At 31.0% G+C, this 12,667-nt stretch overlaps 1 protein-coding gene across 1 annotated transcript in view; it reads right to left on the reverse strand.

Moving 5' to 3' along the window:
- The window catches only part of UBA2 (ubiquitin like modifier activating enzyme 2), a 28,671-nt gene that overhangs the window by 13,517 nt on the left and 2,487 nt on the right, over nt 1-12,667 (reverse strand). Inside the window, exons 2-8 of the mRNA XM_074293198.1 lie at nt 11,954-12,037; nt 10,826-10,896; nt 9,051-9,115; nt 5,728-5,828; nt 3,299-3,420; nt 1,717-1,784; nt 1,292-1,413 (exon numbers count right to left, since the gene is read on the reverse strand). Of these exons, the coding sequence (XP_074149299.1) occupies nt 1,292-1,413; nt 1,717-1,784; nt 3,299-3,420; nt 5,728-5,828; nt 9,051-9,115; nt 10,826-10,896; nt 11,954-12,037 (633 nt within the window). The remainder of the gene's footprint in view (nt 1-1,291; nt 1,414-1,716; nt 1,785-3,298; nt 3,421-5,727; nt 5,829-9,050; nt 9,116-10,825; nt 10,897-11,953; nt 12,038-12,667) is intronic.

Below are 12,667 nucleotides of genomic sequence, written 5' to 3' on the forward strand. Positions count from 1 at the left end.
AGACATATATTAAAAAACAATATGAGGGTAGATGTTAGAGAGGAGAAAAATACTGTGAGCCAAGCACTCAGCTCACTGAAGAAAGAAAAGGAATGTCCTGGAGATTAGCAGACAACAACTAGCAGAATTCTAGGTGGTTAAGTTTACTAAATGATATTGAAAGAAGGAAAACCTAGAAGTAGCAATGAAGAGCAAGGAGTATTCCAACTCCTCCATCCTGATCAGTATGTCAGTGACTAGTAAGTGAAAGTGAACCAGTGCTGGAAAAGGAAGCAAGAGTAGCTATAATCAGGAGACAGCCAGGTCTCAGCAAGAGCTGAAAGACTGAAAATGAGAAAAGATCTAAGAAGAAAACAAATTTTGCCTATAAAACAGGCATTCCAAAAACCATGAAGACATGAGTGCCTAAAGAGAGGGACATTAAAGAGATCTAGGATGTGGCAGGAGGAATGAGAAATGAAAATAAGGAATAGAATAATAAGAAATAAGGTTTGAATTGTGACCTCAGGTGATAAAGATGAGTGGGCAGGGTATTACTGAGGAGACTTTGTTAATCATGAAGAATTTAGACTTTCCTTATGCTGCAGATATAAATATATTTAAATAAGCACTAGTGCTTATATTTTAAAACATTTAGAAATAATTCTTTTGTTTCTACTTAGTTTTTCCACCTCTAAATACTATGGAAATTATATGAAAAAAATGCCTTTTTGCATCTTACCAAGTTTTCTAACAATTATTAACAGTAACTATCCTATTACTATGAAAAGAATTTTCTAATTGCCTGTGTAAAAGAAAAAAATCAGTTTAGCAGCAATTGAAACTTTTTCTATCAAATTAAATAATCACCTTTACAGAGTCATTAATTCAAATTCTGCCTCTAGGCACTTTTAATTGTTGGCCTTTCCCCTTGGAATGTTCTCCTCTCCCTCCTTTATGTCCCCCATCCTTGTCTTCCATGAAGTCTTAGTTAAATCTCCTATAGGAAGTTCTTTCCATTTTCTTAATTCTAGTGCCTTCATCCTGATTATTTTCTATTACGTAAGCTTGTTTTTACATATTTGTTTGCTTACTGTTCCCCTAAAAGATTTTCAGTTCTCTACAATCTCTGTATCCCTCGTTTCCCCAGGCCCTATAACATAAAAAGTGCTCAATAATTGTTTACTGACTACTTGGATACTTACTAGCTGTGTGACTCTGCCTGGAAATCATTTAACTTTCAAAAGAATTCAAAAGAAACAGAATTTCATAGTCTATACCACTCTGCTATTTTAAAGAGCACAAATCTCACCTTGGTGAAGAGTTTAACTGGATCATATCCAGTTGATTTAGCCCATTCCTTAGTGGAAATACGTTTGATATCACCATCCTCATTAGATGCTCTTGCTCTGGCTTCAGCTTCTGCTGGTTCCCCTGCAAAAGACAACATTTGGCTATAGTTTTAACATCAAAAGACATGAAAGTGAGATCAAACTCAACTGATGAAAGAAATATTTTTAAATTATCTAGGAAATTCATTTGTAACCAACATATCCTGGGATTTAATGTTTGCCTACCTGATTTGGAGCCTATTAGAGAGGTTAAAAGGGAAAGTATGATCATCTTAGCACTGCATTCTTACAAAATGCTATTTTCATAACTAGAATAAGAAAACTAGCCATGAAAATTTAGAGTTTTTGAGTAAATGCCAAGTTCAAGCCTGAATATTTTACTCACAGGCAGCTTCAGGATCAGCTCTATCAGGGGATACTTCCTGATCAGCGTCTTCTTCCCCAAACAACTGGCTGTAATTAAAAAAAAAAAAAAAGTTATACACAAAGACAAGCATTTTTTCCACAAAGATTTTTACCCAAATCTAATCAGATTGAGATGATTATGTCAGAGTTTACCAGGAAATAAGAAAAAATTTTAAACTGTGCTGTTATGATTTCTATGTCCTAACCTATCTGCTTTATATAGACTTAAATGATTTAATTGTAGTCAAGAACACAACTATATTTTAATTTCAACAAGCTTATATTAAATTACTACTACAGTTAGGATCAAGTCTTATGCAATCACTAATCTGGATAATTTAACTTTAAACAAAATGTAAGTTGTGTCATTATTTAATGCTATAAAACATCAATTTATTTTTTTTTAAACTTAACTATATATGAATAAGATTGTGATTTGCCCAAAAAATAAACAAAAATAAATGAATGAAAATCTTAAAAAGGGAAAAAAAAAAAAACAAAAACAAAAAACCTGGCCTTTACTTTCTGTAAATCAATACTTTTCTTTGGGTAATTTATTTTTATTGTTGAAAAATAAAACCTTGAAAATTAATGACCTACTTGTGCCTGAACTTTTTTTAAGTAACCGTTGATCTCTATATTCTCAACGTAAGCTTTAAAGTTTTAAGGTACTACAGAAATATCATTTTAACAAGATTGTGCCCCCTTACAAAAAGAAGATAAGTTTAAATTGCTGGGCAAAAGTAGCCAGAATCAAATACAAACTTTTTAGATAGTCTACATGGCATCCCTTTTCAGATTTATTTTCCAACTCCAACTATATATATGCTCTATTTTACTTCAGGAATCTGATGTAATAATAGTAGGAAGAGCTGAAAACTAGTGAAAAGGACAAGGATGGAAATGGACAGAAGAATGAAGAACAGTAACCACCAATTCTAAAGCATAACAATAAAGAAAAAGATCAGATAACATAATATTAGCTCTTTTATGTTTAACCATTGTCTCTCTATGTTCCCTACCTGAAGAATTATAGAAACAATTTATGCTCATTAAAAGAGCACTACTAATATACAAATACAGGATATTCCAAAAGTCTTAATGCAATTTTAACATTAAAAATGCATTAAGATTTTCAGAACATCTTGTAAAGTAAACACAAAATAGCTACCTGTTTCCATGAACCAAAAAAATTGTAACCTGCCAAGGCAACCTCATAACTTATCTAATCACTCAACATCCAATGTATCAGTCAAAAAATGCTAATAATTCTATCAAGGACTAGCAATAATACTTTGAGCCTGACAATCTACTTTACGCAAGTAGAAGAACTTTTGCCATAAGTGGCCTAAGATGACAATTCCAAAAGGAAAGGGGGAAAAAAAAAAAAAACCTTTTCATAGAAATTATCGAACTCTTTATATATAATCATATAGAGGAAAACTACTAAAATATTTCAATTTTCGTAACTATATTTGAAAATAAGAAATGATTAAGTGTGAACAAAAAAAGGTTTTGCTTTGTCATTATAAGCATTAACAGATTCTTAAATAATCTCTTACTTGAACAAATATTTTGCCCATACGATACAGTGGATAGGTTCTGAAGGTGTATTACGAATTGTACATCCAGGGAAAGTTTTCTGGGTTGGTTTAGGATGGCATTCATAACATTCGGTCACACCCTGCAGATTCAAAAAATCAGAAAAACATTCACTCCACAATGGTTACACTCATTATTTTAAGATAAATCAACTCCTAATATAACCTAACTGCATTTCATAAAAGCATAAAACTTTTTTATGAAAGGACCTTGGAGACAACATAGTCCAATCTTCTCATTTTACAGATAAGAAAAAAGGAAGTTAATTATCTAGATACAAGATCTTAGCAGAGCCAGGTATTTAGTTAGTGTAGGTTTCTATACTATACTTTCCCTACTTAAAGCACTTAAATGCTTAGGGGAAAAAAAAACAAAAAACTATTGATGCGATGATCCTTTAAATAAATCTCAAAGACCACAATAGAAATCCATTTCAAAATAAAGAATAGAAATATTTTTAAGAATTGTTATACACTTGTTGATTTCAGGTCTTTCTATCCAATTTTAACCTCCCAAACACATAGAAAAGTAGGTTTTTAAATTGAAATCTACTAAATCTAAACTTTGATCTGAGAATTTCACATGACATTAGAACCAAAAAAAAAGGATACGACCAAACCAAGGTCAAAAATCAGTTCTGTAAAAAGTCAATGCCCAAGAAGAGAAATGATCAAATGATAATCATGAAAAAAAGTTCTCAAAATAAAAACTGTGAACCATTAAAAAAAAAAAAAAAGCTACAAATCATTACTAAAACAAATGAAAATCAACACAACCCTGAGAGTTTACCTAACACCCAGCAAACTGACAAAGATAACAGAAGATAGGAATAGTCAATGTTGGAGAAATTTTAGAAAAAGAAGCATACTGATGCACTGTTGATAGAGCTATACAACCAAAATGGAAAGCAATTTGGAATTTTTCAAATAAAGCGATTAAATGTCTAGGCTAAAGGCCTAGGAATTCTACTGCTAGAAATATACCTCAATAAGATCATTGACACAAAAAGAAAGGCTGTATGTACATCAAAATATTTATAGCAACACTTTTTGTAGTAATAAAGAATTGGAAACAAACTACATACCCATCAATTGAAGAATAACTAAACTGCAATCTATGATTAGAATGAGACATCACTGTGTTGTATTATGATGAACACAGAGAAAAACTTACATGAAATATAATGTAAAATGCAGTAAGAAGAATAAGGAAAACAATATATATGACTATAATATAAATAGAAAGAACCACCACAAAATAATCAAAACCAAGTATTGTGACATTACAGAGATTAAGTATATCTCCACAGAGACATGAAAAGACAGTTCCCCACTTTCCAGGTCAGGGCTTGACAAGTATAAAACATTATATGTATCATTTAGACTGTTGATCTGATGTGTGGTGTGTGTGTGAGAGAGAGAGAGAGAGAGACAGACAGACAGACACGCATATGCTGCTCAATTTTGCTGAATTTTTCTCTTCCTGTTTTTCTATCTTTTTACAAAAAAATAATTATTTGTTATAAGGAATGGCATTCTGAAAAGGTTGACAGTGACTGGGGTAAAATCTGGGCAATATAAAAAAGATATAAATAAAAATATATTTTAAGAAATCATTAATGTTTTATCACTACACTCAAATATTCTTTATTGACAGAGGAAAAGAAGAATATAGTTAAATAAGATAAAAATAGCCTAAGAATTTTGAGACAAAGAAACAAATTATCTAGAATTTCCTTCCAAAGAGATGATTATAAGTGTACATATCTGATACTTGTGAGGTTCCTAATGGCATTCTATTATGCATTATCAAAACTTTCATAAGTACTACTTTAATATAACAGGACATACAGATAAAAAAGGTTATTAGACCTTGGTTTAGAAAACAATTTTTGCAGAATGGTATCAAGTGCCTTCCTACCTACAAGTGAAAGATGGACTATATGAAATGCCAAGGTTCTTTCCATATTTATAATTCTAGAATCATCAAAGTAACCAAGTTCTGAAAGCTTTAGCACAAGTTTATATATAATAAATTTTAGATAAAAAGACATAAAAAGATAGATTCATAATATTTCAAACATTTTAGGCTTTTAAAAGACAAACAAATCAAACTAAGCAATTAGTTTTGAAGGAAATGGCATTTCTTGATTCTACAGTTTTTGTCTATTTTTTCGTCTATTTCCCTTTAAAGCTCTCTTAAAATTCGGAGGTCAATGGCTATACCATCTGGAGGAAATATCCAGAGTCCTCTTATAAGCACAGTAATGGAGTTCATTATCTTATATTTACATAAATTCCAGAAAAATAAACAAATTTATTTCATCCCTCCCCTAAAACTCTAAGATTCTAGATAAATATTTCAAGAAAAATAAATCTTTTCCCATAACCTTTTTGATAACTGTTACTTGTCCAAGATAGCCAGCAGTTCCACTCTCTATAAGAGGAACATCAGCCGCCAGACACATTCTATTCACATGGTTCCGTGCAGCTGAAAGATAATAAGACACAACAAAAACCAATTATTTGATTTAGTAGAGCAGTTTAAGTAAACAACTTTTCATGGTTTTAATTTTATTGTCAGTCCATAACTCAATCATATTAGCTCTGCTAATACAATTGATAATACACATCATTTAAAAGAAATTCATTTAGGGGCAGCTAGGTGGCAGTCGATAAGAGTACCAGTCCTGATCTCAGATCAAATCTGATCTCAAACACTTAATACTTCCTAGCTGTGTGACCCTGGGCAAGTCACTTAAACCCCAATTACTTCAAAGAAAGACAGAACGAAAAGACAGAGAGACAGAAAAAGGAAAGGGAAGGAGGGATTCATTTAATATCCCATACTAAAAGAGAAACATCTCTGAAACTTACAGAATTTCAGATTACAAAGCTAGTCACATATCTGATGTTCCCAGTGAAGTTATAAAATACAATTTTTATATACTAAGAGCCCTGAAGTTAACACAGCCTAAATTTGTTTTAAAAAATTAAGTTGGAAAAAATTGGTCAACACATAGGATCAATATATTTGCTGATTTTTTTTTTTAACATTTAGTATATTTATAAGTCCTAAATGTTAAGGTAAGCATTCAAAATTAAAATATCTCTAAGATACCTCTATATAACCCTCAGATTGACTAAGACAACAGGAAAAGATGATGATAAGGATTGGAGGGGATGTGGGAAAAGTAGGGCACTAATGCACTGTTGGTGGAGTTGTGAATTGATGCAACCACTCTGGAGAACAATTTAAACTATGCTCAAAGGGATATCAAACTATGCACGTCCTTTGATCCAGCAGTGTTTCTACTGGGTCTGTATCCCAAAGAGATCATAAAGGAGGGAAAGGGAGAGCATCTGCATCCAGAAAGAGGACTATGTGGACTGAATGTGGATCACAACATAGTATTTTCACCTTTTTTGTTGTTGTTTGCTTGCCTTTTTTTCCTTGCTCATTTTTTTTCCTTTTTTGGTCTGATTTTTTTTTTTTTTTTTTTTGTGCAACATGATAAATGTGAAAATATATATAAAGGAATTGTACATGTTTAACATATATTGGATGTTTGCTGTCTAGGGAAAGGAGGTGAGGAATAGAGAGAGAAAAATTTGGAACACAGGGAATTGCAATGGTAAATGTTGAGAACTATCATTGTGTGGATTTTGAAAATAAAAAGCTATTGTTAAAAAAAGAAAAAAAAGGTTAAGCATTCACTAGTAAGAGTTTTTTTGTCTCATTATAAATGCTAATTATTTCTTTCCATTCTGAAATAATGTATCAAACTGTAGATAATAACAGAAAAAGAAGCCAATAAATTTTAGAAATGACAGAAATTTAAGACAAACTAAAACTGCCTTGGATGTCAACATAAAAATATTTTTAAAATGTAAGGCTAGTGGAAACCTAGCCAAATCACTAAAGTTATACCTCTTCTGTAGAGAACAATTTGTAAGGCAGCTAATCATAATCAACATCCACAATGGCCATAATTTCTGATATGGAGTCTTTAAAAATTATGAAAATACCAACTCAGTATAACTTTCTGTTATCTTAAATAGGTCTTTAAGGTGTTTTTCTTTTCTATATTAAAAGACAAATCATTGAAGTTAAAAAGAAAGTAAGATTCACTTAGAGTTGATTTATAATTAAAACACAATCTAGTTTTTGTTTCAGTTTTAATGCTAATTTTCAGAGAGTTACCTGGACCCTCAATTCCATAGAAATCTGTGTGATAAACTCATGGCATGACACTTGCAATGGGTCATAGAAGTCATCAGTTCAATTTTTTCATTTAATAGATCAATAAAGATGCAATAAGTTTTTAAAGGGCAGTAACTGCTTCATTTTTGCCTTTATGTATCTCCAATGTCTAGCATAATCTTGAATAAAGAAGATACTTAAATAAATGGTCTTTGGCCAATGAGAAGTGACTGAACTTTATGAAAGAAAATGCAGATACTAAGTGGAAAAGCTAGGACTCAAACCCAAGTCCATTAATGCCAAATTAAGTAGTAATTACAGTTATTAGTTTCAAGTTTCTAAGAAGTTTTGAAGACTTCTACAAATATATATATATATATATATATATATATATATATATATATATATATATATATATATATATATATATATATATATACTTACCCCTAGGTAGCTTTGAAGCAATCTTTACTTTTTTATCAAAGAAGTTATCTTTAACAATCTCCTAAAAATTTTATGACCTACAGGCATTATTATCTGCAGAAACATTTCTCCAGTTTCATAACCAAGCAGAAGTGGAGCTAAAAGTTGGAACATGACAATAAACTCCATCCATTTCTATTCCCAATTTGTTCTACCTCCTAAGTAACAAATTTCATGATTTAAAGCTAGGCAAGTCTTTAGAGATCATTATTTTTAAAAAATAAGGTAAATGAAACCAATGGAGGTGAAGAGACTTGTTCAAGCTTATACAGGTAGGATTTGAACCTAAGTTCTATTAACTCTGTAACTCCAGATCTGGCACTTTCCACTAAGGCAGTCTAATACAACTGGAGGGGAAAAAAAAAAAAAAAAAAAAAAACACACCCACATTTGAATACCAGTTCTGCTATTACAACCTAAGGCTATCAAGTTACTTTCCCTCTCTGGAAAAAAAAAAAAAAAGGCCTCTTTTGTCATCTGTGAAGGAAATTGGATTAAATGTCCTCTCTCAAAATCCTTCTAAATCTACACTCTCCCTGTGTTGCCTGCTTCTCTCAAATTCCTTTTAAAAAGGAATTTGACACACAATCAGTTCTCCTTCTTCCCCTATATTTCAGTACTAATAAGTTGGAAGTTCAATGAATGATACAAATCCCAAACTCATCACAGGTATGCGCCAATCAGCCTGAGAACTGAATACTAAATTTTTAGGGTAAGCATTTTTCATTGAATACTACATATCAGGGCCTATTATCTTGGTGACGGCTAGACATAAGAAAAAAATGATGAAGAAAATGCCAATAATGCAGACAACAGAGTTTATTATACATATATTTTCAAAGAGCCAGTTGTCAAAAGTCTGTTTTGTCCATTGCTCTGTATTTCAAGGAAAATAACTCAATCAAGTACTATTTTAAAGAAGTTATCAAGTTACTATTTTCTCCATATTTGTATAATCTGGGTCTGAGAAATAACAAAAAAAGTGATTGTCAGAAAACACAAAACTAGAATTTATTGAATTCTTACCTCTGTTATCTAAAGCATTCATGACCAATGTAAATTGTCGAAAGAATTCCACATTATAATCAGGGCTATGAAATAAAAGAAAGAACAATCACAAAAAACCAATAGCTTTATGTTTGCTCATTAAAATGCAATTACCTATCATTTCTAAAGAAACTAAGATAGCACAAGAACTACAAGTAAGATTATCTACTTTCATGTATACTAAATGAAAAGGAAATATTTTCTAGTTTGCGTTGTCCAAACAGCTATTAGCAATTAGGAAATGTTAATACAATTTCTTCTACAGCAGACTATATCTTTATAGTTCCATGACTGATTGAAAGTGTAGAGAATAAAAGCCAACTTTATTTTCTAACAAAAGCATCTCAGTATAGCAAGTTGCTAACTTGAAAGGCTCTTCAATAAAATGATTCCAAAATATGTATCCAGATTATTTGAAACATGATCAATTAACATGATCAATTACTATATATGAATAACATATCAAATTGCTTGTTGTCCTGGAGAGGAGGGAGGTAAAGGAAGGATAGAAAAAATTTGGAATAAAAAGCTAACAAAAATGAATGCTGATGGTAGGTGCGGGAGGCATGTGTAGAAGAATTTTGCATGTTTAGCATTATATTGGATTGCTTGCTGTTTAGAGAGGTGAGGGGAAGGGAGGGACAGAAATTTTGAACACAAAGTTTGAAAATAAAAAGCTATTATTAAAAAAAAATTTAATTTAAAAAAATGAATGCTGAAAACTATCTTTACATGTAATTGGAAAAAGAAAATACTGAGAAAGATATGATTAGACATGCTTGAGAAATACCACCTTGACAGCTAAAGAGAGGTTAGACTGATATGGAAAGAAACTTGAGGTATATTAATGAGAAGGATCTGACCTAGGATTATGGCTGAATAGGTGGAAAGGGCATATTCAAGAGATATAATGACAAAACTGGAAAAGGATTAAATATGTGAGCAGATCAAAGTGAGTAGGAAGGAATAAAACACTTTTTAAATATCTATAACGTGTCAAGTATGCTAAGCTCTTTATAAATATTATCTCATTTGATATTATTTTGAGAGGTAAATGCCATTACATTTTACAATTGAGGAAATCTAGGCAGAAAGAAGAGAATGGACCCAAATTACAAAGCTAATAAATGTCTGCAAACAAATTTGAACTCAGGTCTTCCTAACTCCAGGCTCTCTATCTACCTTGCCTAGCTATCTGAATTTAACATAACAGTGCTCAAGTAAGTGAAGGATAGTGGTACCTTGCACAGTGATAACAGAAAATAATAGTTTTGTAAAGTTTAAAAATTCAGTTTTGGACATGAGTTTGACAAGCCTATAAAAAATTCTAGTTCAGGATGTCTAAAAGATAGTAGGTTAGATAGGACTCTACCTCAGAAAAGAAATTAGAGATGAACATAAAAGATTTAGTAATCATCTCTTCAAAGTAATTACTTAATGGCTACATTTTGTTTAAATGCATGGAGGGAGAGGAATATATGGTAAAAAAATTTTAAAGAACTTCACCTGAATAGAGACTTATCTGAATTTAAAGACACTACTTAAATTATAACCTCTTACCTTTTGACTAAAACCCAAAGATCCTTTAAGTAAATTTCTAGATGAAATAGCTACTAATTTATGAGGATAAAATCAGTTTAGCTATTTAAAATCTTATCAAAGGGGAGGAAGAAATATAAGGGGGGAAAAAAAAGGGAGGAGGGAGATATATTATGTTCCAAATCAGTGGAATAGTTAACAACCAAAATACATACTTCATGATGCTGTCATGGTAGGCTATAATATTAGCATCTGGGTAAAACTGCAATACACTTTCCTTAGCAACCTAAAAATGAAAAAAAATTTAAATTATTTCTAGAATTATTCCAAACTGATTTCTAGTACGCACTTTCAGATAAATGTAATATTATTTTTCTGATGGAGGAAACTGACTTGTTTCTCTTAACTAATCCATCTGCTATCCTTAAAATGAAGAGAACAAAAAAAGAAATTTACTCAGATTTCTACCACATATATGAGAATTTGGCAAAGTCTAACTAAAAAGATTAACAGAAAGAAAATTCCCATTCAATGCCATGTCAGTATAGTTGGTTTGATTTCAAACACACAAAGAAATGAAGACACCCAGTTTATTTTTCTAACATTTAATTCTCAAGAGACCTTTCTATTGATAGCATACATTTACTACTAACATTGCTTTGTCTTCAACTTACAAAACCTATTATAGATTCAAAGCACAAACTAATTATAATATTATTCTAACAAGTAGAAAGTAAAATATGTTTTTGGGTTTTTTTGGTAATGGGATGTGTTTCAAAGACACTTAATTTTAATGACATTATTGTAAATTATGTAGCACTTAAGTTCCTACTTGTTTTGTGTATTTATCATTTTGTATCGATTCAAAATATGTCATGCTCCCTTACTAAATTGTGACCTCCACAAAGTTAGAGACAGTATCTTATTTAATCTTCTTGTCTTCTCTCATTATCTAATTCTGAAGTTGATAGGAACTTAATGGTTGTTGAAGAAGTAACTCTATCTTACCTAGTATCATATAATGATAAGTAAAGTAACTTCCATCAGTCCTATTTCTAATTCTCTTTTCAATTTAAACAAGCCAGTTCTTCTACCCCCAGATTTCTCCATTACTATAGATTTTAAGAATCATTCTGATCACAAAGTAGGCTATTTGCTCCATCTACAATGAAACAGTGATATCAAACACTCCAGCAACCAGATTAACATATAATTGAGAAATTTTAACAAAATATGTAAACATGCAATAAAATATATAAAATGTCAATATGTAGCTCTCAGGGAACTATTTGAGTTTGACACCATTGCAACAAAGAAATATTAAGAAATCTTTATTTATTTACCTGTGCCTTTGATCTTCCAACATGTTTCTTTTGAAACAAAAACTGCCTATTGAGGTTGCTGACATCAATAGTATCCAAGTCAATCTACAAATGAACAAAATCCAACTAGTTTAAAATATACAATGTGAAAATATTTAAAGTATAGCATGGGGGGACAGATAGATAGCAGAGTATGATAGAGCACCAAATCTAGAGTCAGTAGGACCTGAGTTCAAATAACTGTGTGAATGTAGGTAAGTCACTAAAGCCTAACTGCCTCCAAAAAAAATATATAAAAAACATATGGCATAAATTTCTTAAAAGTAAAGAAGTAAACATTTCAGCAATACTGACCATCAACCTTAAGCATCTACAATTTCTAAACTTGCCACAATCATTTGAAAACTTATTTTAGGATCAATCATCACACACAATGATTACTGAATAAATCAACTCCAAGACTTCATTTTTAAGGATAACTTTCTAAAGATCATTTGTAAAAAAGCTTGCAGGGTGACATTCTTTTCTTGCATATCATCCTGGAAGTCAAAGTTACAAGTGAAAATCTGAAATTGGATTTAAAAAAAAAAAAAAAAAAAAAAAGAGTACTAATACATATCTGCAACTACAATTTATAGCATATACTTTACTTCTGCACCAACTCAATTAAAAAGGTTTCTAGGCTCTGTAAGTACTTATCTTAGCTCTGCATTTTATTGTATTCAGCAAACACAA

Source organism: Sminthopsis crassicaudata, chromosome 2 (assembly GCF_048593235.1).
Source record: "Sminthopsis crassicaudata isolate SCR6 chromosome 2, ASM4859323v1, whole genome shotgun sequence".
Classification (NCBI taxonomy): Eukaryota; Metazoa; Chordata; class Mammalia; order Dasyuromorphia; family Dasyuridae; genus Sminthopsis; species Sminthopsis crassicaudata.